Source organism: Paroedura picta, chromosome 9, assembly GCF_049243985.1.
Source record: "Paroedura picta isolate Pp20150507F chromosome 9, Ppicta_v3.0, whole genome shotgun sequence".
Taxonomy (NCBI): domain Eukaryota; kingdom Metazoa; phylum Chordata; class Lepidosauria; order Squamata; family Gekkonidae; genus Paroedura; species Paroedura picta.
Genome location: NC_135377.1, coordinates 82,179,702 through 82,201,809, shown reverse-complemented (window position 1 = coordinate 82,201,809; position 22,108 = coordinate 82,179,702). Strand labels below are relative to the sequence as shown.

Below are 22,108 nucleotides of genomic sequence, written 5' to 3'. Positions count from 1 at the left end.
CAATCTGCAGTCTGGCCAATCTGACAAGTTATAGTTAAATATTTTAGTGGCGGAAGGGTTTAAATGTTCAATAACATTGATGGAATTGACTGAGACTAATGTTGGAATGTATTGTGTTCTGTATTATATCAGAGCATGTATATTAGACTGTGTTGTGAGTCGCAAGGGAGGGCGGTATAAAAACAGAATAAATAAATAAAGTGTCCACAGGGTCCTGATGTCCTTTGGCTGAGCATTCTACAGGGCCAGGGCCAAATGGGCCCTTGGCTCTGGTTGAGGTCAGTTTCACCTCTTTAGGCCCTTTGACCCTGAAGGAGAGGGCTGCTGGCACAGCTGAAGTATTTGCTGAGCAAAGAAACACCAACCACACTAACAAGCGAAAGCAAACCCTGTTGACTGGCGAATTATACAAGCAGAGCACATGCTCAGAAGGAGATCTTTGCCCAATGCTTACAACCCAAGCCCTGGGAAAGGGTCTCTGAAGCCCAGCCCCACTGGAAATAAGCAGCTGGGCTCAAGAGTTACAACAAGGGGCAACAGCGGCAGCACTTCCCTTATTTCCCTTTCTGGTTCATGACCCGGCTCTTGCTTTATCCATTCTCTGAGCTCCAGTGTCCCAGGCCAGAGGTGTTTCACATCACCTCCTGGCAGATCCTTGAATTGACGATGCTGGGGATTGATCCTGGAACCTTTTGCATAGCAGACAGATGTTCTACCACGCTGCTGAAATGACACAGACATAGCTGTGCTGTGGAGCAGTGGCAGATTTAAACTTTTAAAGAGGAGCATTAATGGTGTCTGGCTGAGTGGTGTTGTTGCCTCCAGGTCACAGCGGATTTATGGCAACTAGAGTTGGGCGCTTCAGTGTCCGAAGCGGCCGTTCGCGCCCGAAGCAGCCAGTTCCGCGTGGAAACCACATAGGGTTTTCAGGACAAGAGAAGTTCAGAGGTGGTCTGCCATTGCCTGCCTCTTTTAGAGAGGATTTGAGTCCAATGGTACCTTCAAGGTCAACAAAGTTTAACCCTGGGTATGTCGGAGCGAATTTGCCATTGCCTCCCTCCACATCATGATCCTGGTATTCCTGAGTGGTCTCCCATCCAAATATTAGCCAGATCTGATTACATTGGGCTGGGCTGGCTGAATGTTATTATAGGTTAATACATAATAATTGTAGGTTAATACACTGGCCAGAACGTTGCCCGGCCGAGGGAGGCAGTGAGGGATTGGGGATCGTGGCCGCAGCTGAGCCATGGGATTGCCAGGAGTCAGACACGACAGAATGGCTGACAACAAAAACATAAGAATACCTAGTATGGTGGCTAGTTGTGAAAATGTTTGGGTGTGTTGTTGTTGTTGTTGTTGTTATGTCTCAACTCACAAGGCCTTCCCCTAGTACAGTTGGGGATCTATATTCATGCATTTCAAATTTGGGTGCTCATTTTGTGAATTTCTCTTTCAGAACTTGTTACCCTTGATGTGTACCCAGTTCCGAACTATCTAACTTATATGGATGTTTCCAGGTAAGTGAAGATCGACATGGTCATATATGGTCATATCATCCAATAAATGTTTAACGAATTTAGAACATCCAATAAATGTTTAACAAATTTAGAACCCTTCCAGGGGAGAACTCTTCCAGGGCCATCCAGAAACTCTAGGGTTTCTTGGTGGAAGCCTGCCTCAGTCAGAGGATTAAATCCCGTGGGCATAAACCCACCTCTGAGCAAGCAAACACAACCTCCGCTCCAACACTTTACAACCCTTTGTAAAATAAGGCTTTGCACGTGGCCTGTTCACAAAAGTTCCCCTTCTTCATTTGAATGGCGGGTTTTGTTCTTCCGTGAATGATGTTTACTAGTGAAAGGGTGTGAACATTTGGAGCCCAGGAAAGAAATAGTAGCCAGATATGTCTGACTTGGCCTGTTAGCACTCGGATAAAAATAATAAACAGGAAGGCTGGTTGTGGTCCCCCTCCGCCGCCCCCCCCCCCAGTCGATTCAACTGGGCCCTGGAGCCAGCCGTGGCTTGCCTGGTCATTATCTTTGTGCTTAGCAGGTGAATGGCAGGACTTAATTGGGAGGGCTGAGTCAAAAGCCCCTTAAATAAGAATGCAAAGGCTGGCCTCTGAGAACAAGGCCTTGTGGAGGGAGTGAAAGGGATAGCAGGTAGGAAGGAGAAATCAACTCTTGGTTAAGAGTGGTGCTTGGTGTAATGGGTAGGAGCGGTGGCCTCATATCTGGAGAGCTGTGTCTTATTCCCTGCTCCTCCACATGCAGCCAGCTGGGTGACCTTGGGCCAGTCACAGTCCTGTTAGAGCTGTTCTCACAGAGCCATCTCTCAGCCCCACCTACCTCACAGGGTGTTCATTGCAGGGAGAGGAAGGGAAGGTGATTGCAAGCCAGTTTGAGTCTCTTTTGGGTAGTGAAAAACTCTTCTTCGGCCTTGCCCTGTCTCCAACCCTTTTGTCTCCTTTGGTCACTTTGTCCTTCCCTCCAGTCTCTTGAAACATCCACTGGGGTGTTCTGATCACAGGTTTGAAAACACAGAAGCCCTCTCCCTCTTTGGAGAGGTTCCCTTTTCAAGAGCAATCCCCTTTTCAGCCGGCCCCAAAGAGCCAACAGACTGTTAGGTCCAAACAAGATCCCCGCGGAGGCGCATAGGGGGTGTTGCTGGAGGGTGTTGCCAGTGACTTGAAGCATAGAAACTCATGAGTCAATGGGGTTGCATGCCAGAAACTCATCACGATGTTTGCATGGCTACGTCGCTGTGATTTATTGGGGCAAAGCAAAGGTTTCCTTATTCCTGCTAGCATAATAACGAGCAATCTTTGATTTCACAATATCTCTGAGGCTGTTTTAATGACTTGCTTTCAGAATGAGATTGCATGCTGAAAAGGTCTGCGATGCATGAATCTCCCCCCCCCCCCAATGAGGATTGTGTTTGATTAGCATGGTGTTTATTTTTGAGTCCTTTGGAAACATATATTTAAATACTGGATGCATTCCAGAGAGCCTGCAACGTTCTGTAGATGCTTGCGACTAGGGTTGGGTGCTTCGGCACCCAAAGCAGCTGGTCTCTCCCAATGCAGCCAGCACCGCGTTGTGGGGGGGGGAGGCGCAGGCATCAGCACACCGGTGGGCGCATACACACAGACGCGGAGCTCTGCGCTTGCGTGCGTCTGCTCACCGGCACGCCGACACCCGTGACTCCCCCCCCCCCCCTCCGGAGTTCGGCACTGGCTGCCCCGGGAGAGACTGGCCACTTCAGGCTCCAAAGCACCCAACCCTACTTGCAACTAGAAGGCCACCTTTTCTGGGGGACACCATGAGACTTTGCTTTTCCGCTGCCCTGCACCTCCTCCAGGCAACAGGCTGTGGGTCAGCATTATGTAGAAGTGTCATGCATTAGGGTTGCTAACCCCCCCCCCTCCCCGGTGGTGGCTGGAGGCTTGGCATTACAGCAGAGGCAACAGAGGTGATCTGAAGAAAACGGTGGCGTCGGAAGGCGCACTAAAGACCTTGCTCAGCCCTCCTCAGGCTCCGCCCCCAAATCCTCTGCGTATTTCCCAGTGTGGAGCTGGCAACCGTTGTGGGAATGTGCTTCCTTAGCTGCCTTGAGGTCCATAGAAGGAAAGGATCGTAGAATCATAGAGTTGGAAGGGACCTCCTGGATCATCTAGTCCAGCCCCCTGCACTAGGCAGGACACTCACAACCTATTCTGGCAGTCTTCAAGCAAAGGTTGGATGCACAATTTTCTTGGATGCTTTAGGATGCTTAGGGCTGATCCTGCGTTGAGCAGGGGGTTGGACTAGATGGCCTGTGTGGCCCCTTCCACCTCTATGATTCTGTGATTCTATTCATAACCCTCTGCGTATCATGAGACCACTCTTTCCTGTGAGCACCCTGGGCGTTAGCAAAGCCGTACTTGGGGCACCATCAGTTGGTCATGCCAGGCTCTCTGGCTGGACCTCCGTTTTTTTGAGCTCCTTCCGTTCTCAGGTTCAGCAAGCAGAGTCTCTTTTGGGAGGGGAGCGGTGAAAACGTGCCTCTTTTCATTATGCCACTGGCAGTTATCTTTATAACATTCATACTTAATTTCTATCCTGCCTTTATCTCCAATGAGTGCCCAAGTGTCTTACCTTGTTCTTCTCTCCATTTTACCTTTACAACAACCCTGCAAGGTAGGATAGGTTGAGTGTGTGTGTGTGTGTGTGTGTGTGTGTGTGTGTGTGTGTGTGTGTGTGTGTGTGTGACTGGCCCAAGGTCACCCAGTGAGATTCCATGGCAGAGTGGGGATTTGAACCTGGGTCTTCCAGACAATTCTGTGAAAGGAGGTGTTTTAGTCTTGCTATGTTTTGCTGTGTTTTGATCGTTTTTTTCTGGGTGGGATTTTTTAGAAATCTGTGTTGGTTGTAAACTACCTTGGGAGCCGCTACAGTTGAAAGGAGGTCAATCAGAATAGTAAACAAATAAACAGAACACAATTTAGTAGGATATATATAGATTCATCATCTCAAGTGGTTGTTTTTTCTAGTAAATACAGTACTTAATGAATGCAAATCTTCCTGGTTACAGTTCAGTAATTAATTGGGCTCTGTGATCTCTTCTGATTATGTCTTGTTGCTCAACAAGGTCTTATTGGAAGTGTTTAGAAGCTGGACTGGCAAATCCTTAAGCAATTCACTGTTTAAACCCAAATGGAGAGCCTTACTTTTGAAGGGAAACAAAACTGAATGTTCAGATGAGTAGCCGTATTGGTCTGAAGTAGCACAATAAATTCAGAGTCCAGCAGATTTGGTCTTAAATCTTTGTTGGTCTTAGTTCTCCCAACAGAGATGCAGTGCGGCACACGGCTACTACTCATTGTTTGAAAAAAGAAAACATTCTTCTGTAATGCTCAGGATCAACTGTGACCTCTGCTTGTTTGTTGTTAAACTGTGTTATCTTGAAACATAATGAACCTCATAGCCTGGCTGGGTCAAAACCAGCAGATAATTCCAGTAGGCACAGTTAGTGAGAGCATTACGCAAGAGTCCCCAAGGGCTTGTCATGTCACCTGCCTGTGGTTTAAAACATGCATGTCAGCTTTGGGCTTCCATGCCCGTTAAATGACAATTAGTCTGAGGAAGAGTTCTTGCACTCGAAAGCTCACACCCTGAATAAATCTTTGTTGGTCTTAAAGGGGCTCCTGGACTCTGGTTTTGTTGTGCTACTTCAGACCAACACGGCTGCCCATTTGAATCTATGCCAGTTAAATGAGTTGACGTAGCGAGTTTTGTGCCCTCTCTTTTTCTCTCCCTCCCTCCCTCCCTGCAGAAACCACCTTGAGAGTCTTCCCGAGTGGGTCTGCGACAGCAGAAAGCTAGAAGTCCTCGACATCGGCCACAATCAGATTCACGAGCTGCCTGCCCGGTGAGTCCTCCCCGACAAAAGCCACACAACCGGGAACCGGATGCCCAATTGGGAACTAATTGCTCAGTCAGTGTTTAGTTTCCTTCGGTGATGGACAAGGGGGGCGCTTTGATCTCTCGTTTGATGTTTCTGAACCTCCGTAGGGCGTCCTCCTGCCATAAACCTCAGTGCAGCCCTTCCTTGGAGGACGCTTTCATGTGGACAAAAGCAAAACAAAACAGCCGGGCTCTTTGATTTCCAGACAGGAGTTCTCAAGCGGCACATGCTGCATCATTTTCAAAGATGCCAACTTGTTCCTTTTAATGCTACAATAGTTCTTAGCAGCACCACGCTGTCGGCAACAATGCCTTGCTTTTCTTTTCCTTAGGTTTTCTCTTTTTTCTTGGGGGGGGGGGGTGCCTGAAAAGTCCGGGTGGGAAATCCAGCTCTGTGACTGTATAGTAAAAACAGTCTTTGGCAGAAACATATATGATGCTTAACAAATGGATTAAGTGATGGATGGTCTGAGGGCAGGAGGTTGTACTAAAACAAATGGTTCCTTGCACGGGAGCTTCTCTTGCAAGGTATTTGGCCTCTGAACATATTGCAGATGTGGAAAGAGGGTTAATATTTGCAAGCTGGTCAAATATCTGAACTGATTCTGATCAGTGTATCAAGCTGTGGAGGGAAAGCTGCGTGACATCTAGGAAGGAAACAGGATCTTGTTGAGACTTGAAGATGGGAAGCAGTTAAAATGAAATACTTGCATATGCATGAATTCTCATTCATTCATACTGATGAAAAGGTATACCTGTCTTGTTTTGCTCGGAACGTCGTGTGCTGAACATCATCCAGAACTGTGCTTTGATTCATTATTTAATAATCAGGAAATTATTATGCTGAGTTTTTACAGTACATTTCCATTTTGTGGAGGATAAATATCTTGCATTTTCTCCTCCTTTTGCTCAAGCAGTTTGAATGGACTAAGTTGCCTGTTTCTAAAACTGACTTAGCAGCTGCTTCATATTTGTATATATATGATGTAGCCCGTTCTGTTTACCCTTCTCTTTTGGCCAGTAAAAGTAGGAACCTCTCTCCTCCCTAGGGCTTCCATCATTTTGCCAAGCACCATGCACACGTATCCAGACCAATCTTTGAGGGCAACAAAGCTTCCGCCTCTCTCTCATTTAAAATGAAAGTTGAAGTTCTCTAGGGATCACAGGCAGGAAGATTATACTGCGGTCCTCTTTCTTGTGGGCTTCCAAGAGGCAGCTGCAGCCTTTTCCAACCTTTTGACTGTTGAGGAGCCCCTGAAATATTTCTCAGGCTTCAGGGAACCCCGGAAGGGGTGCCATGCCCCTTCAGAGAAGTCTCCACAGAAGAAAGGTGCAAGAGCCAGCCAATCAATGAATGGATCGTTTATGGTTTCCATACTGGAGAAATAGGCTAGGCCTGTAGAGCAACAGGGGAAGGGGGCTTCAGCGATGTCTCGTGATGTCAGAGGCCATACGAACTTCCTGGAAAGGCCACGTAACCCCAGATTGCCAATTGGGAATCCCTGGTCCAGCCATTCTTTGAACAAAATGTGGAACGAGATGGGCCTTTTTAGTCCGATCCAGCGTGGCTCTTTTTAGTTTCCATATAAACATTGAGTTTAAAACACTACTGAAACACTGTACGTAATTGCAGAAGCACACAGACTTGGCTACAGACGTATATGCCATTCTTAGGTAATGTATTGCATGTTAGAGGCCCTACACAATCTCCCCCCCCCCCCCCAGTTCAGGCTTGTAATATGTGATCACAAGGTAGCAGTGTTTTGCTGCATATCCCAGCTCATCTGTTGCAATCTTTTTTTCCCGTTTCTCCGGTTCAGTAATTCCCCCCACCCCCCAGTAGGTTCAGATGGGTAGCCATGTTGGTCTGAAGCAGCCGTTGAGCCCGGTGGTGCCTAATTCTGAGTATATGCTTTGGGGTCCATGCACCGTTCTTCAGATGGGTCGTGTGCATGCACTTGAAAGTTTGTACCCAGCATAAAACTGAAAGGAACCACTGGACTCAAACTTTTTATTCTCATGTTTCCCTGGGAAAGTCTGGAATTGCCGAAAGGAGCGTTACCACAATGGGGTTTGCGCTCGGAGCTAATTTGCGTTCAGTTTTGCAATCTGGCAACATGCTCTGAGTGGTGCGAACTCTGTGGCCGAGGCCATCTCCTCCTGAATCATGTCATGGCGGTCGCGCGGCTGGCGTGAAACGAGAAATCTCTCGTTAAGATCCCACCCTGCGTTTTTTGGTCATGAATAGGTACCTCCCGAGAGTAAATTAAGAAAGGACGTAAGCTGTCATCGTTATTGCAACACAAGAGAAGATAATTGAAAGGAGAAACAAAAGCGAGAAAACCGCACCCGGGCTCACATGCTGCCATTTGGGAGCAGAGTCAAGTTTATCGACTTGTGTCCTCAAAGCAGCCAATCGGCATACTGAGGCAACTGTTAATGCTGGCTCTCGCGCAGTTTGTCTGACAACATCCGTCAGGGGAAAAACCCAGCCTTTTATTGATTATTTTGGCACAACGGCCCCATTGACTCGTATTTTCTGGTCGGATAATGGGTGGGTGCAATCCGTAATGGCAGAGAAGAGACAGATAATTAATTCTGCCTTTCTTTGCCTGCCTTTTGCCAATATCTAAACGGGCGGAGAAAGCCTCATCTGTGGTTACAGTGAATCTGTAACTGCAAAAAGGGTCAGCATTAGGGCAAGCGTGTCTCCTGATTGAATCTGTACAGCTGCACGGAATATATAGGGCAGGTGGCAGACAAACTTAATCTTCTTCCTCTGGCGAGATAATTTTTTTGTTTGGACTCCCACCGCGGCACTGGAATGGGAGAATCTCACCTCTGGTGGTGCTGTGGATCATGGGATTTCTGCTTCCAGCTCCAGTTTTGTTTGGTTGGACTGGTTTGGTGGCAGGGTTTTCTTAACCTATTAATGTGTCTTGTCGGTGCCACCCTTTCCTTCATTCCCCTCCTCCTCCGAGAGACAGAATCCTTGGCCACCCATATAACATGTAAAAAGCTCAAGGCAGTAAAGCGGATTAGATACATTTCATTCCCTGTAGAAGTGGAAGGGAGGCATTATGCTAGACTGGCATTAACCAAAACAGAGGTAAGGGTTGTGGTGGCAGCGGCGAGGGATGAGCAGAATCTGAAAGCCGAAACATCGGATTCCGAGTTGGCCTTATCAAGCAGGAATGTCTCTTCTGGGTTTGTGGTCCAAGGAAGGGGTGAAAAGTCTTGGATCAGGAGGTGGAGATAACAGGGAGAAAAACAGTCTTATCACCAAACACAAAATATGGCAATGAGGCTCCCTCTATTTCAGAGTTGATTTCATTGGCTGGTAAGTTTTTCACATGCTGTGAATCCTACCCGGTAGTTCTGAGGCCTGTACATGAATGTGATTTGACACGTTATGCAGTAACCCGCTTGTGCTTCTGGATCAGCACTTGCTGTGCTCCTCCACGTTATCTTTTGAGCGAGGGGTTTGCTCAAAGTGAGCGAGCCTCTTAGCAAGTCCTTCTTCACTTTAGAGAGGTCCTTTTGCTTGAAACTCGATGGGCTGAAATTATTTGGGTTTCCGTCTCCTTTCCCCCTTCCCCTCCTTGAACTTCAGGAGTAACCAGACATTTCAGCTGGGTGTTCCATCAGGGACACTCAGCACCCTGTCTTCTGCAGTTATACAGTCCAGTAGTTCTATAGCAAGGGTAGTCAAACTGCGGCCCTCCAGATGTCCATGGACTACAATTCCCAGGAGCCCCTGCCAGCGAATGCTGGCAGGGGCTCCTGGGAATTGTAGTCCATGGACATCTGGAGGGCCGCAGTTTGACTACCCCTGTTCTATAGAGTCTTTCCTCTCGCTGGACCAAGTATATGTTTTAGTTTAATGAAGTAAAGTCAAAATAGATCTGGTCACCAACCTAAAAGACCCTATGTAACGTGGGCTGTGGGGAAGGCCAAGCAGAAATGTAGAATAATCAAGGATCTATCCATTTGTGAAATCAAAGCTTAGGGTCTCAAATTGGGGGCTGGCTTCATGGATGGTCAGGGAAGTTCCAGTGCTGAATGTGAAGGGAGTCGAAACATCGTGGCCCACATAATCCCCAGGTACCCCTGGGGACACACACTCAAACACACTTTTGAGTGGAAGCCTTGGTTGTAACTCATCCAAAAATAAAGCTAGGAGCCTGAACATTTACCCCTATCTTTGAAATGCTGATATGGGAGTTGCATTGAGCTCATAGCCTTGACTCTCCATGATACAGGAGCGTTTGCCTAATTATACTCAAATATTAACAAGGACGGAATCACTGCCACTGACGAAAGATTGAAAACGGAAAACAAATCTAGAGACAGTTCTGGCAGAGTCGAAGCCTGAATAAATAACATGAGAGACTCTTTATCTTTTCAAGCTTTATTAAGCCACTGGATAGATTCTGTTTTTCTCTTGTAGCTTCAGGATGATGGCTGGACTTGCAGTGCCAGTAATGAAAGGAACCATCGTGGTACAGATTGTAGTATCCCTCTGCTGTTTGCAGTGGAAGCAAAGGTTTGCTCACAACCATCTTGGAAAGCACAAGCGGCTTGGGCAGAGAGGCTGGAAAATATCCCCTCTCAGACTTAAACAGCGGGGGGTTAACAAGTTCCTGTCAAGAGTCTGTGCAGACTGATGGTTAGAAATCCAGGCTCAGGTCCTCATTGTGCTACTGGAAGTTGCTGGATGACATCGGGGAACTCACACGCGCTCACAGGGTTGTTGCGAGGGTAAAACGGAGGAGAGGAGAACAATGTAGGCCGCTTTGGGTACCCACTGAGGAGAAAAGTGGGTTATGACATTAGGTATGAAGCTAATTTGGGCTGTTCATAAAACATTTTAAAAGTGAATTTTGGCTCGATTCCTCAAAAAGGGATGAGTGTTATTGCTTCATCTGCCATGGCCAAGCTCTTTTGGCAGGAGGCACAACCACTCATTGGGTATTTCATCTAACATAAGAGGAGCCATGTTGGATCAGAACCTGTGGACCAAGGGTAGTCAAACTGCGGCCCTCCAGATGTCCATGGACTACAATTCCCACGAGCCCCTGCCAGCATTCGCTGGCAGGGGCTCCTGGGAATTGTAGTCCATGGACATCTGGAGGGCCGCAGTTTGACTACCCCTGCTGTGGACCATCCAGCCCAGCACTCTATGTCACACAATGGCCAAAATCCAGGTGCCATCAAGAGGCCCACCAGCGGAGACAGAACTCCAGAAGCCCTCCCACTGTTGCCCCCCAAGGATCAAGAAGGCAGAGTATCACAACTCCAGACGTAAGAGCATAACAGAAGCCTTATTGGATCCGACCAATGGCCCATCCAGTCCAACATTCCATGTCCTACAGTGGCCAAACCCCAGGTGACATCAGGAGGTCCCCCAGCAGGGCCAGAAGCCCAGACACCTCCCCCTGGTGCCCCCCCCCAAGCAGCAAGAAGACAGAACATTATTGCCCCAGACACAGTGTTCTATCTATACCTTGTGGCTGGTAACCACTCATGGACCTCAGCTCCATATGTTTATTCATATAGTCATACTGTACATTTAGCCGTACAGTTATAATTATACTGACTGTTTATATGTACTGTTATATAAGGTGAATGCACAGAGCTATGAGGTTGAGGAGTGAAAGGAGTGGGAGAGCCCCTAGTAGATGAATAAGTACTGATATCCTGCCTTTCCCAGAGCTCAGAACAGCTTAGAATAGCAAACAGATTAGATTGGTAGCGTTTCCTAAACACCTATGGAGGTGTATCCCTCCTACCCTTCAGGGACCACATTCCATAGTATGTGGGCAGTATGATGGAAAGGCACAGGTTCTAGTTCAGGGGAAGTGTGGCTCTCCAGATGCTGGCAGGTACTCATAGGAATTGTAGTCCATGGACATCTGGAGAGCAACACTTTGGCTACCACTGCTCTAGCTGATGCCAAATGGGGCAATTAGCAGGTGGCAGGCCTGAGGATCCCAGCTGCATGAGTGGCTATGTTAGAAGAGCCAGTTTGGTGTAGTGGTTAGGAGTGTGGATTTCTAATCTGGCATGCCAGGTTCGATTGTGCACTCCCCCACATGCAGCCAGCTAGGTGACCTTGGGCTCACCACAGTGCTGATAAAGCTGTTCTGACTGAGCAGTGATATCAGGGCTCTCTCAGCCTCACCCACCTCACAGGGTGTCCGTTGTGGGGAGAGGAAAGGAAAGGCAAATGTAAGCCGCTTGGAGACTTCTTCGGGTAGGGAAAAGCGGCATATAAGAACCAACTCTCCTTCTCCTTCTCCTTCTTCTTCTTCTCCTTCCTTTCTTCTTTGAGCCAGTTGCGTCTGATGTCCGACAGCCCTACAAAATATGGATCGAGGAACGCTGAAAGAAATTGCTTGCAGTTTTATTTGGGAGGGAGGGGGGATATGTTCCAGGTGAGTAGGTGCAATGCAGGAAAGATGCCTCCTTAATGCACTTGATGGGACAGGATCTAGTCCGCGGAAGTTTACGCTGTGGTAAATCCATTAGTCTTTATGATACCATACAGGATTCCTGTTGAGATTTTTTCAAAAGCAATTTTTTAGAAAGATTTCACATGAGCCTAGCATCTTTTTAGTGTCATATCACAACAACCCTGAGTGTGACACAACAGGTATGCTCCGTAATTGATTCCTGGTCTGTTTTGTGGCGCTGATGTTGCTAGAATTGTTCCCACGGTAAGGGTTTGCTGTAGATTGAATTTGCTTTAATTAGTGCTTTTCTTCTTTCCCTTTTCTTAAATTTAAAGGTTATTTTGCAATATCAGCTTGCGGAAGTTGCTTGTGGGACACAATCAGTTAGCAAGACTACCGGAAAGGATTGAGCGGACACACGTCGAGGTCCTTGATGTGCAACACAACCTGTTAACAGAGCTGCCTTCCAATCTTCTGCTGAAAGCTGACAGGTAATTAGACACCAAAATTGGGGGGTTGGTTTTTAAAAAGAAGAAGACCAATCTCTGTTCAGCATTTCCCTCACTCCTGGTGGCTGAGGCCACATCTCTTTCCTTGAATTAAAGTTGGCAAGAGGCTTCATTCTTAGAGTTTCTTTCATTCGTTCGTTCGTTCGTTCTCCATACCATCCTGCCTTCCCTCCTCTGACTCAATTAGGAAGAGACTTAAAAAAAAAACAACATTTAATTTGTTGTGAATTTCCTGCATTCTGCAGGGGGTTGTACTAGATGGCCTTGGAGATACTTTCCAACTCTATGATTTTACTAGCAGAAAAGCCCGTTGTATCCCTGAATACAAGGGGCGCTAGGCCACCACCACTCTGTCCCAGGGAGGCCAGCTATGGCCTGGAGAGGCCACGGCATGGCCTTTTTTTGGGGGGGGGAGGTGCTGGCAGTCCACTCCTCCTCCTGCTGCCCCAGCAGCTCTACCGAGGCCTGGCTCTACCGAGGCTTGCCATCGCCCTCCCTCCCAGCTCCTGTTTACCAGGCAGGAACTTCTTCCCAATAGAAGGAGTTGGAGGGGGATACAACCAAGAGTGGGATGTCCTTTCTGATTGGCCGTTCTTTGGATGGATAGCCAATCAGGAATGGGAGAGCTGACCTGATTGGTGGTTAGGCAGTGAGTCTCATCTCTTCCCAGCACCCCTTTATTAATGATTACAGATTACAGATGATTTTTGTTGTGGAGCCAGCTCAGCTTCAGTCTTTCGTGGATTTAGATTTTGGGTTTAGCAACAGATGGATGCTTGGTTCTTAGGAGTCCTTTGCAGCCACTACTGTCTGGCTCATTATTGATTTCTGTACACTTGGAGGAGGGAAATGGAACAATGTGATGTAATTACCATTGATGCTGACTTCTGCAGCTCAGCTTGAATGTAAAGTTATAATCTTGAACTTTTTGGCTTCAAAACTTCCAGAGAAGTAATCACTTCTGAGGAAGTTTTACTGAAATTGCACACATATGGAATGTGTAGCAGGGCTTCGCTGTATACACCAAGAAAAACCTGTGGGGTGTGGCGCTCTGCAGTTTGATACTTTCTTATCTTTGGTGCTGAATTAGCGTGTCTTCTGCCGCAAGGCCAGCATGATAGCATTAATACATGTTTTCTCAACTAGGGTTTCATGAAACCCTAGGGCTTCCTGATGGCCTTGGAATGGGCGTTTTTAGAATCATAGAATCATAAAGTTGGAATTTTTAGAATCATTGTGCGATTCAGAGCCTCCATGTTTACCCCAGAGAGCTTTTGGAGAGAGAAATGGTCATTTTATGGTGAACTAATGAGGGGGAAGGAGGTTACTTTGGGCCTTGCCAACTTTTGACATGTAGATTTGGTCGCACCACGTTCTGTTGCAAGACTCAGGAATTCACCACTGTTAAATTGGTAGGGCAGAACAGCTGTTCACTTCTGCCCTGGAGTGAGGGTGTCCCGGGATCTTGGGCAACCAGCTGATTGTGGGGCTCCTTTTTGTACTCTTCCTTGACCCCCATCTGTTGTTTTCCATCTGCTTGTCTACTCCCCCCCCCCAATTATCATCACATCTCCTTTCTTCCCCATCAGATTCAGCAAAACAAGTCCCACTATGTGTTCAGCTGGAAGCATTTCCCAAATCCTTGTGGCAATTTAAATTTTCAGGCTGTGGCCTTCTAGAGTTGTGGCTGTTCATTGCTGCTTCTGTTTTTACTTCCTTTCCCAAGTTACGGAGCCCAAGAGGACCTGTCTTTTATTCTGCTTGAAGTTACCTTGCTGTTTAGTTTGTGGGCCATCTGTTGGGAGAGAACAGCTGCTCTCTGTCTAATCCAGTCAGATAAAAACGATCCTCCTTGTAAAAGGTTTAAAGAAACAAACAAACAAAAAACCTGCTAGGTTTTCTATTTGAAAACCATTAGCATTGTAAAATTATTTCCAGCCAACTGCGTGAATTGAAATGTTAAAAGTATGGCCTGGTGCTGCCCTTCTTCAAGATGATATAAATATTGTTTTGGAGTGATATTTGGCAGGTGGTGATTTTTTAATCACAGGATAGCTAGTATGAGTTACAGATGGGTGTGTTCTGAATACCAGGAATTTTTCTCTGGAAGATCTTTTTTTGTTCTAGTTCTTGAAGCATGCCTTAAATAATTCCTCTGTTTTGATAATACAGGGCTTGGTAATCAGAGAAGGGGATACATATATAGGTTTCCTGAATCAAAGGCAAAATGTAATTTATTTAATCTTTAGTCGTCTACTGTCAGTTTTTCATAACTCTTCAAGAACATCTTAGACTTTTAGCTGTGTTGCTTGGCCTGGGGAGGGGGGGGGGAGTGCTGATGGGGCCTTTCCCACCCACTTGGGAAGGCTCCGCCAAGGCCTGGCAAGACTGTGGTGAGGCTGCTGCTTTGGCCCTTTCATCAGATAGAACAGTGGTCCCCAACCTGCCGGCCACGGCCCGCTGCCGGGCCGCGAAGGCCATGGCGCCGGGCCGCGGCTCCCTCTCCCCCCCCCCCCCCCGCAGTAAAAAACTTCCCAGGCCGCAGGCTTGCGGCCCAGGAAGTTTCTTACTGTGGGAGGGCGGGGAGAGGGAATCAGGGACGGGCCGCAATTCGGCCGCGCTTGGCACAATTGTGCATGCGCAATGCGCGGGCACAGCCCAATGCGGGGGCGTGGCCCGCGCGGGCACAGCCCGCAGGCGCAGCCCGATGCGTGGGCGTGGCCCGCGCGGGCACGGCCTGATGCCCTGCCGGTCCCCATCCTCAGAAAGGTTGGGGACCACTGAGATAGAAGACAGCTCTGCCTTCAGAGCTAACAGTTTTCTACTTAAAAAGCAACTTCCAATATTATCTTTAGCAATATGGAAGCTTGTAGAACATGGGTGTTTTGTACGTGTTTTGTACGGCTTGGTACCATTGATGGTGTGTGGTCACGTGGGAGGAGTTCACACCGTAACGCCTTCCCATGCTGGAGATCCCTGCCAAGATCAAACACACTGGAAGTTATTGAAGGACTCGTACTTTTAGCCTGATGGCGTGGTCACTTGAAGGCAACCTCTCCTCCTCTGCAAATGCTAGACCTCAAGGACATCCAATGTAGCTGATGGGCAGTGGGTTCATGGTAAACGAAAGGAAATACCACTTTACACAGAAATTCGCTGCCAAAGGATGTAGTGATGCCACAAGAATAAGCACCTTCAAGGGGGATTAGATTAATAGAGGATAGGTCTCTCAGTGGCTCCTAGCCATGGTGCCTGAGAGGAACCTTCCATGTTCAAGGCAGTAGACCTCTGAATCCTAGAGCCAGGAAGCAACATCAGGGGAAGCCCTCTGTGCCCTGTTGCTGGCCGTCCAAAGGAATTGGTTGGTCACAGTGTAAAACAGGACGCTGGCCTAAATGGACTGTCGGTCTGATCCAGCAGGGTTTTTTAAAATCATGTAGCAGCTGCTGCAAACACTTGTGTGGGGTAGGGAAGGGAAGTTACGAGAGAGTCGCTCATCATGTCAGTTGCCCCTGTCATTTTGAGAATATCTGTAACTCCCTGGCACGTTCCCACTAGCTGCTTAGGCTGGTATGGAGACCTAGAGTGGAATAGGAACTTCCATTCAGTGATGTTGATGTGAAAATCATCCCTTGATTGCCACTCAGTCTTTTATTCTATTCAAGCAGGCTTCAGGTGACTCCTGCAGATAGAGTCCTTTCTGTGTTTAGTATTGTTATTGCCAAGAGGTAAGCTAATATGTATTGTGGCAGAATAGCTGGTTTAGCAAATGTATTTTTCCTGGAGGTAAGATTGACAGCCTTGGTGAAGGACCCTGAGTCATGTACAATGGTTGCTTTGTTGTCCCGCTTTCTTAAACTAGTTTTAGCTGTGTTTCTTTACCTTTTCTTTGGACCCTGAACATTCAGATTAGAGTTTATTGAGAAAACAATGCATGCTTGGCTCTGTTTTGGCTACACTGGCCTCCTTCACTGCTTTGGAAACTCTTAAACTTCATACTACATTCTACTACATTCCTTGATAGAAATGGAGAGCTCCCTCACTGTACATAGAGAGAAGAGCTCGGAGCATGGTGTAGTGGGGTAGCGTGTTGCTCTAGAACAGGGGTGGCCCTCCTGTGGCAAACTGGGGCAAATGCTGGCAGGGGCTCATGGGAATTGTAGTCCATGGACATCTGGAGGGCCACAGTTTGCCCACCCCTGCACTAGAATCTGGGCAACCCAGGTTCAGATTTACTCTTCTGTGAATACTGTGCGACTTTGTGCTGGATACACACTTGTATCCTAGCCTGCCTCACAGGGTTGTTGTGAAGATAATATGGAAGAGAGGGAAATGATGTAAGCCACTCTGAGTCCCTATTGGTACCTAAATAAATTAAAATAAAATATTTTGAAGCTGTTTGTTTTGTAGGGGCAGATACTATGCTTTGTTAAACCCAGATCTTTGTCAGTGACAATCAGTGGTATCAACTTGAGTGTGCCTCCTCTGAGACGCACAGCCCTTATAGCAGGGGTAGTCAAACTGCGGCCCTCCAGATGTCCATGAACTACAATTCCCAGAAGCCCCTGCCAGCATTCGCTGGCAGGGGCTTCTGGGAATTGAAGTCCATGGACATCTGGAGGGCCGCAGTTTGACTACCCCTGCCTTATAGGGTTAATAAGGAGTTAACATAATATTGAAGAAAATAAGGTGGAAGTGACAGGGTTTTCTGAACTTCAACTGTGGTCCTGTTCCACAACTGGGATTCTTTGCTACAAGCTGGCTCCTATCAGCCAGCTCTAAGCAGCTCTTCTCCACGGTCTCCTTCAGTCAGACGCCCTCTATTCCCTCTCAACACCCCCAGCGGCCAACTCCCAACTGCCGTTTCCCAACCGTCTTCTCAGCATTCCGTCAGCTCTCATTGGTCGCTCCTAGGGAGGGGCAGAACCAACCCTGTCCGTCACAGGGTAGATGCCATTTGACAGAAAACCTGCCAGTCAGGGTGGATTGTTCTGAGCATACATTGTGCCGTGTGTAAGCTTGTGATGTTATAAGAGAGGCCTAAAACTGTCCTTCAAAGATCCATATTTTTCTTTCTTAGCCTACTTTTACTGCAACTATCAAAGAGGGGGGTGGGGGGGTGGCTCCTTTTTAAAAAGTAATAGGGCTGATTATAACTTTGAAATTACTTGTAGCCTGTCACGTACAATTCTCAAGATTTTCTTTCCCTCTGTTCGTGGTTTATGAAATTTTCATGCCTTTTGACATTTGAGGTAGCCTTCCCTTTTTGGCTTTTTACTGTCTGCATTTTGAAACATTTTGGGTTTTAAAACATGCGTCGAGAGCTGTAGTGACTGAGTTTAAAGATAAACATGGGCGTTGTGTGTGTTTGGTTTATCTGCAAAGTAAAAAAAATAATATTTCAGGTTATGATATTAAAAGCTGCTAACCAAGAAGAAGAGGAGTTGCTTTTTATATCCCACTTTTTTTCTACCAGGAGTCTCAAAGCGGTTATATTTGCCTTCCCTTCATCTCCCCACAACAGGCACCCTGTGAAGTAGGTGGGGCTGAGAGAGCCCTGATATTACTGCTCTATGAGAGCAACACTATCAGGGCTGTGACAAGCCTAAGGTCACCCAGCTGGCTGCATGTGGAGGAGCAGGGAATCAAACCTGGCTCGCTTGATTAGAAGCTGTTGCTCTTAACCCCTATGCTCCTTGAGTTGACTGCACATAAGTAGGGGCCTCCCTTTAATAGAATCATAATTTTGAGCTCTGAGACCATGAATCTTTTGGACCGCCCCACACAAGAGGATTCTGGCAGCTGGAAGTGGTTGCCCAGTGCAGTGGAATCTAAAGGAAGCCTATTTACAAACTTGTATTTAGTAACTTCCATTTTAACCATTTTAATGACTGTTTTAATTTTGAAATTCTCATTTACATTGTCGCCTTCAGGAGACATTTCTTTGCATGGCGGTTTAGGCCAGGGTGATACTTCTGTTGAAGACGTTGGAATATATTCACATATATTTTGCGGAGCTCTACGCTCCGCCACCACCAACCGGCTAATGATCCCTGGCCCTAAAGAAGCCCTCCTGGCCTCAACTAGGGCCAGGGCCTTCTCTATCTCCACCTGATGGAATGAGTTCCTGGGGGAGATCAGGGCCCTGAAGGAGCTAAAACTAGGTCTGGGGATTCGGCATCAGAGGTGTCCGTTTGTGCTTGGAGCAGCCAATGCTGTGGTATGGGGGGGGGAAGGGCGCCAGCGTACCGGCCGGCATGGGTGCCTCCCCCCCGCACCACGGCGCTGGCTGCTTTGGGCCCAAGCCGCCGCTTCAGATGCCGAAGTTCACAACCGTAGCTAAAACAGTTCTGCAGGGCCTGCAAAAGGGAGCTCTTCCGCCAGGTATTCGTTTGAGACCGAGCAAAACCAGCAACGTCTACTGGGCCCCTTCTCCTTCCCTCCCAGAAATCCATTCATGCCTTCTGTCCCTGGACCTGTTTGCACTGTTATAGTTAACTCTGTTACAGTTATTAATGGTAATATTATTGTTGTGTTGGTGATCTATACATTATGGAAAAACTAAGTTCCTTGTATTGTTTTCTATGTTTTATGTAAACCTCCATGAGCCTCAGGGGAGGGTGGTATATAAATACAACAAACAAATAAATAAAATAAACCTTGAGATGTGATGGTTTGATAGAAACCATTTCAGCTAAAGCAGTTTGGGGCAGGGGTAGTCAACCTGTGGTCCTCCAGATGTCCATGGACTACAATTCCCATGAGCCCCTGCCAGCAAATGCTGGCAGGGGCTCATGGGAATTGCAGTCCATGAACTTCTGGAGAACCACAGGTTGACTACTCCTGGTTTGGGGGACGCCTTGGTGCAGTTGGACTCCTTGAGGAGCTGCAGCGCATCCGGTATCAGGTGCAGGCCGTGCTGTCGGAGGAAGACTCCTCCGGGTGTTCAGAGCTGGTGGAAAGACTGGTGGGGCAGAGTCCTTGCCTTGGAGCAAATGGCCACTCCTGAGGTTGTTTCCCTAACAAGACAATGACCAGATCCTCTCCTTTCTTCCTGTTATCTATTCAAATCTCCTTTCCCCCTTTAAGCTGCTTACTTCTGTAACTCAAGGCACCCGAGCGCTGTATTTGTTGATGGCAGCCAGACGAGCGCCGTGAGTAAAATATTGACTCAGATGTAGGAAAGACACATTCAAGCGCCGGCGCTGATGTAAATCTCACTGGGTATCCTTGGGCGAGTGATTGACCCAGCAGGGACTTAATGTCTTCAGGATCATGTTTGAAGAGATTGGAGAATTGTTATGACTCCGACCAGGCCTAGTTCTCTTAGCCTAAGCTACCTCGCAGAGTTGTAACATGCTGTTCTGTCCTCTTTTTGGAAGAAAGGCAAGAGAACAAATTAAATGGGTCTATTGTTCAAGCTATGAATGGTAACAAAGGAAATCTGCAGATTTCCGCCTCTTTAAGGGCATGTCTATGTTGTTGCATTTGTCTGTTTTCACAGCAAGAGCCAAGGACTCCTTCTACAGGTTGCCTTGTTTTGTTTTATGCTTTGCAAGTGTAATCTGTGAGTTCAGGTTAATACTTGCATTTCTTCATCAGTTGCATGGGCTATGGCAGAGGAGGGCTATGTCAGTGCCTTAAGTTATCTGCATTTTTAATAGCGGACTTGGCAGATTGAAAAAAAAACTGTTGATTGGCAAGAGACAGAAACGTGGCAGTCCATTTGTGTAAACTTGAATAGCACAAAATCACTAACAAAGGTTTCCTTCTGTACATATGGCAGTTAAACCAACCCAGGGTAGTTACCCATACTATGTGATTTTTTTTTTTCAAAAGCAATTCAGGCTACATAGAGATATATATAGCAGTTGTACTAAGGAACTCTTTGAGCAATATATTTGTTGCATATTGTAACTCTGGGAGGCAAAGGGTTAAGAAGCAGTTGGCCCCACCCTCTTATCGGTTAGATATTGAGCCATCTTTGGCCAATTCTTGCCTTCTGTTTTATCTTACATAGGACCTCTCTTCTCTCTTACTTGAGCTTGGAGCTGTAGATAGTAACATTTTTGAAGTTAATCTGTTCACAATCGGTTAAATGTACCTACATGTACATATCATGTAAAATTTGCTATTTTTGTAAGAGAAATTTCTTTCTCTTGTTACCTTTGTAGTATGATCATTTTTGTAGTTGTTCGAACAGCATTTTCCCTGTAACATGGAGGCTCGGGAATACTGCATAACGCCTCCAAATGATTTTTTCCTAACTTGTTACTCTGCAGCACAGTGTAGGGAGTAGAACAACTGAGTAGGATCCAGGAACCCCGGGTTCGAATTCCTTCTCTGCTTTGGAAGCTCACTGGGTGATCTTGGGGCTGCCATTTCCCCTCAGCCTGACCTGACGCACAAGGTGGTGGTTGGGAGAATAAAATGAAGGAAGGGAGAGCAATATTGTATTGTCGAGGGCCTCTCCCTTTTTGAGCCTGTAGGCTACAGGAGGTGTATCTAGCCAAAAAAGGATCGTCCTGGGAGGCAGAGCCAACAGCAACATCTCAGGGAGTGAGGTTGCGCATAGTAATATTAACTCTTCAACAATTCAGGCAGAAGCTATGAACGTTTTCTTTAAATATTCTGCCCAGCCAGCCAGATCTCCATTGGCTAATCAGAAGAACTGCTGGGCAAAAAGCCCTGTCCACTTTCTTGAAACCCTTGTTAGGCGCCAGGAAGGATGTCCGTCCTGGGGACCACGTTGGGAATCCCTATTGTAAGTGTTTTGGGTCTTGCTGGGGACAGACAGCAATAATAGACTTCCCTGAAAGATTCTCTTTATGTCTGCATGAACTCATTCCCTTTTGAGCTTTCGAGTCTTGAAGGGATGCAGAAGCCGGGTGGTGTAATCCTTCATTACGGAAAATTAGTTGTTGCCAGCTTCTTTCCTCCTCGTTTAGACTCCTCTGCTGATTCTGAAAAATTGACCTGGCTCGTGAGAGGCCGGCTATTGCCCTTCCTATAGCTTTATAGCAGGGGTGGCCTAACTTTGGCTCTCCAGATGTCCGTGGACTACCATTACCATGATCCCTTGCTGGCAGGTGTAAGACTCAAGAGCCATGGCTATGTCCTTGCAGACCCGTATGTGTCTTTTTGAAGTTGAGACTACACTGGAGAATGAGAGGCATCTCTCATAGAAGAATTGTTCTCTCCCAAGATAGTCTGTACCAATTTAGGGGAGAGGGATACGCTGCAATAGATTTTTGTCTTGCCTTGGTTTCAGTTTTACAACTCGGAGTGTTAACAGCTCTCATGGCATTTTTGGCATTTTTAGCTGTTGATTGTGAGAATGGACCTATATTGTGTTTTGCCTACTAGGTAGAACGATTAACTCCCTGTGGCTTTCTATTTTGTTTTCCCCTTCTTTTTAGAACCATTATACTGGGGAGGGGGGGTTCCCCTCTCTAAAAGCCCAGATTTCTCGTTAAATAAAGAATGGTTATGACGACAAAGCCATTTCCCCCCCCTGAGAGAACTGCTTCTATGGAATGCATATAGCTAACCTAGTTTTGGGTGTCTTGAACTCCTTGAGGTTTTTACATTTTAAATGGAAAGCTCCCCCCAAAAAAAGAAAGACAGACGAATCTTTCTTGCGTCATCCACGTGACTGCTCCATCACGTGGCTGATTCTTGTATTTGTAAAAGGCGT

The 22,108-nt window shown here is 47.0% G+C and overlaps 1 protein-coding gene across 1 annotated transcript in view; it reads left to right on the top strand.

The window, feature by feature from the left end:
• The window catches only part of PHLPP1 (PH domain and leucine rich repeat protein phosphatase 1), a 158,579-nt gene that overhangs the window by 112,481 nt on the left and 23,990 nt on the right, over positions 1–22,108 (top strand). The window contains exons 8-10 of the mRNA XM_077353419.1: positions 1,460–1,520; positions 5,317–5,412; positions 12,238–12,393. Of these exons, the coding sequence (XP_077209534.1) occupies positions 1,460–1,520; positions 5,317–5,412; positions 12,238–12,393 (313 nt within the window). The remainder of the gene's footprint in view (positions 1–1,459; positions 1,521–5,316; positions 5,413–12,237; positions 12,394–22,108) is intronic.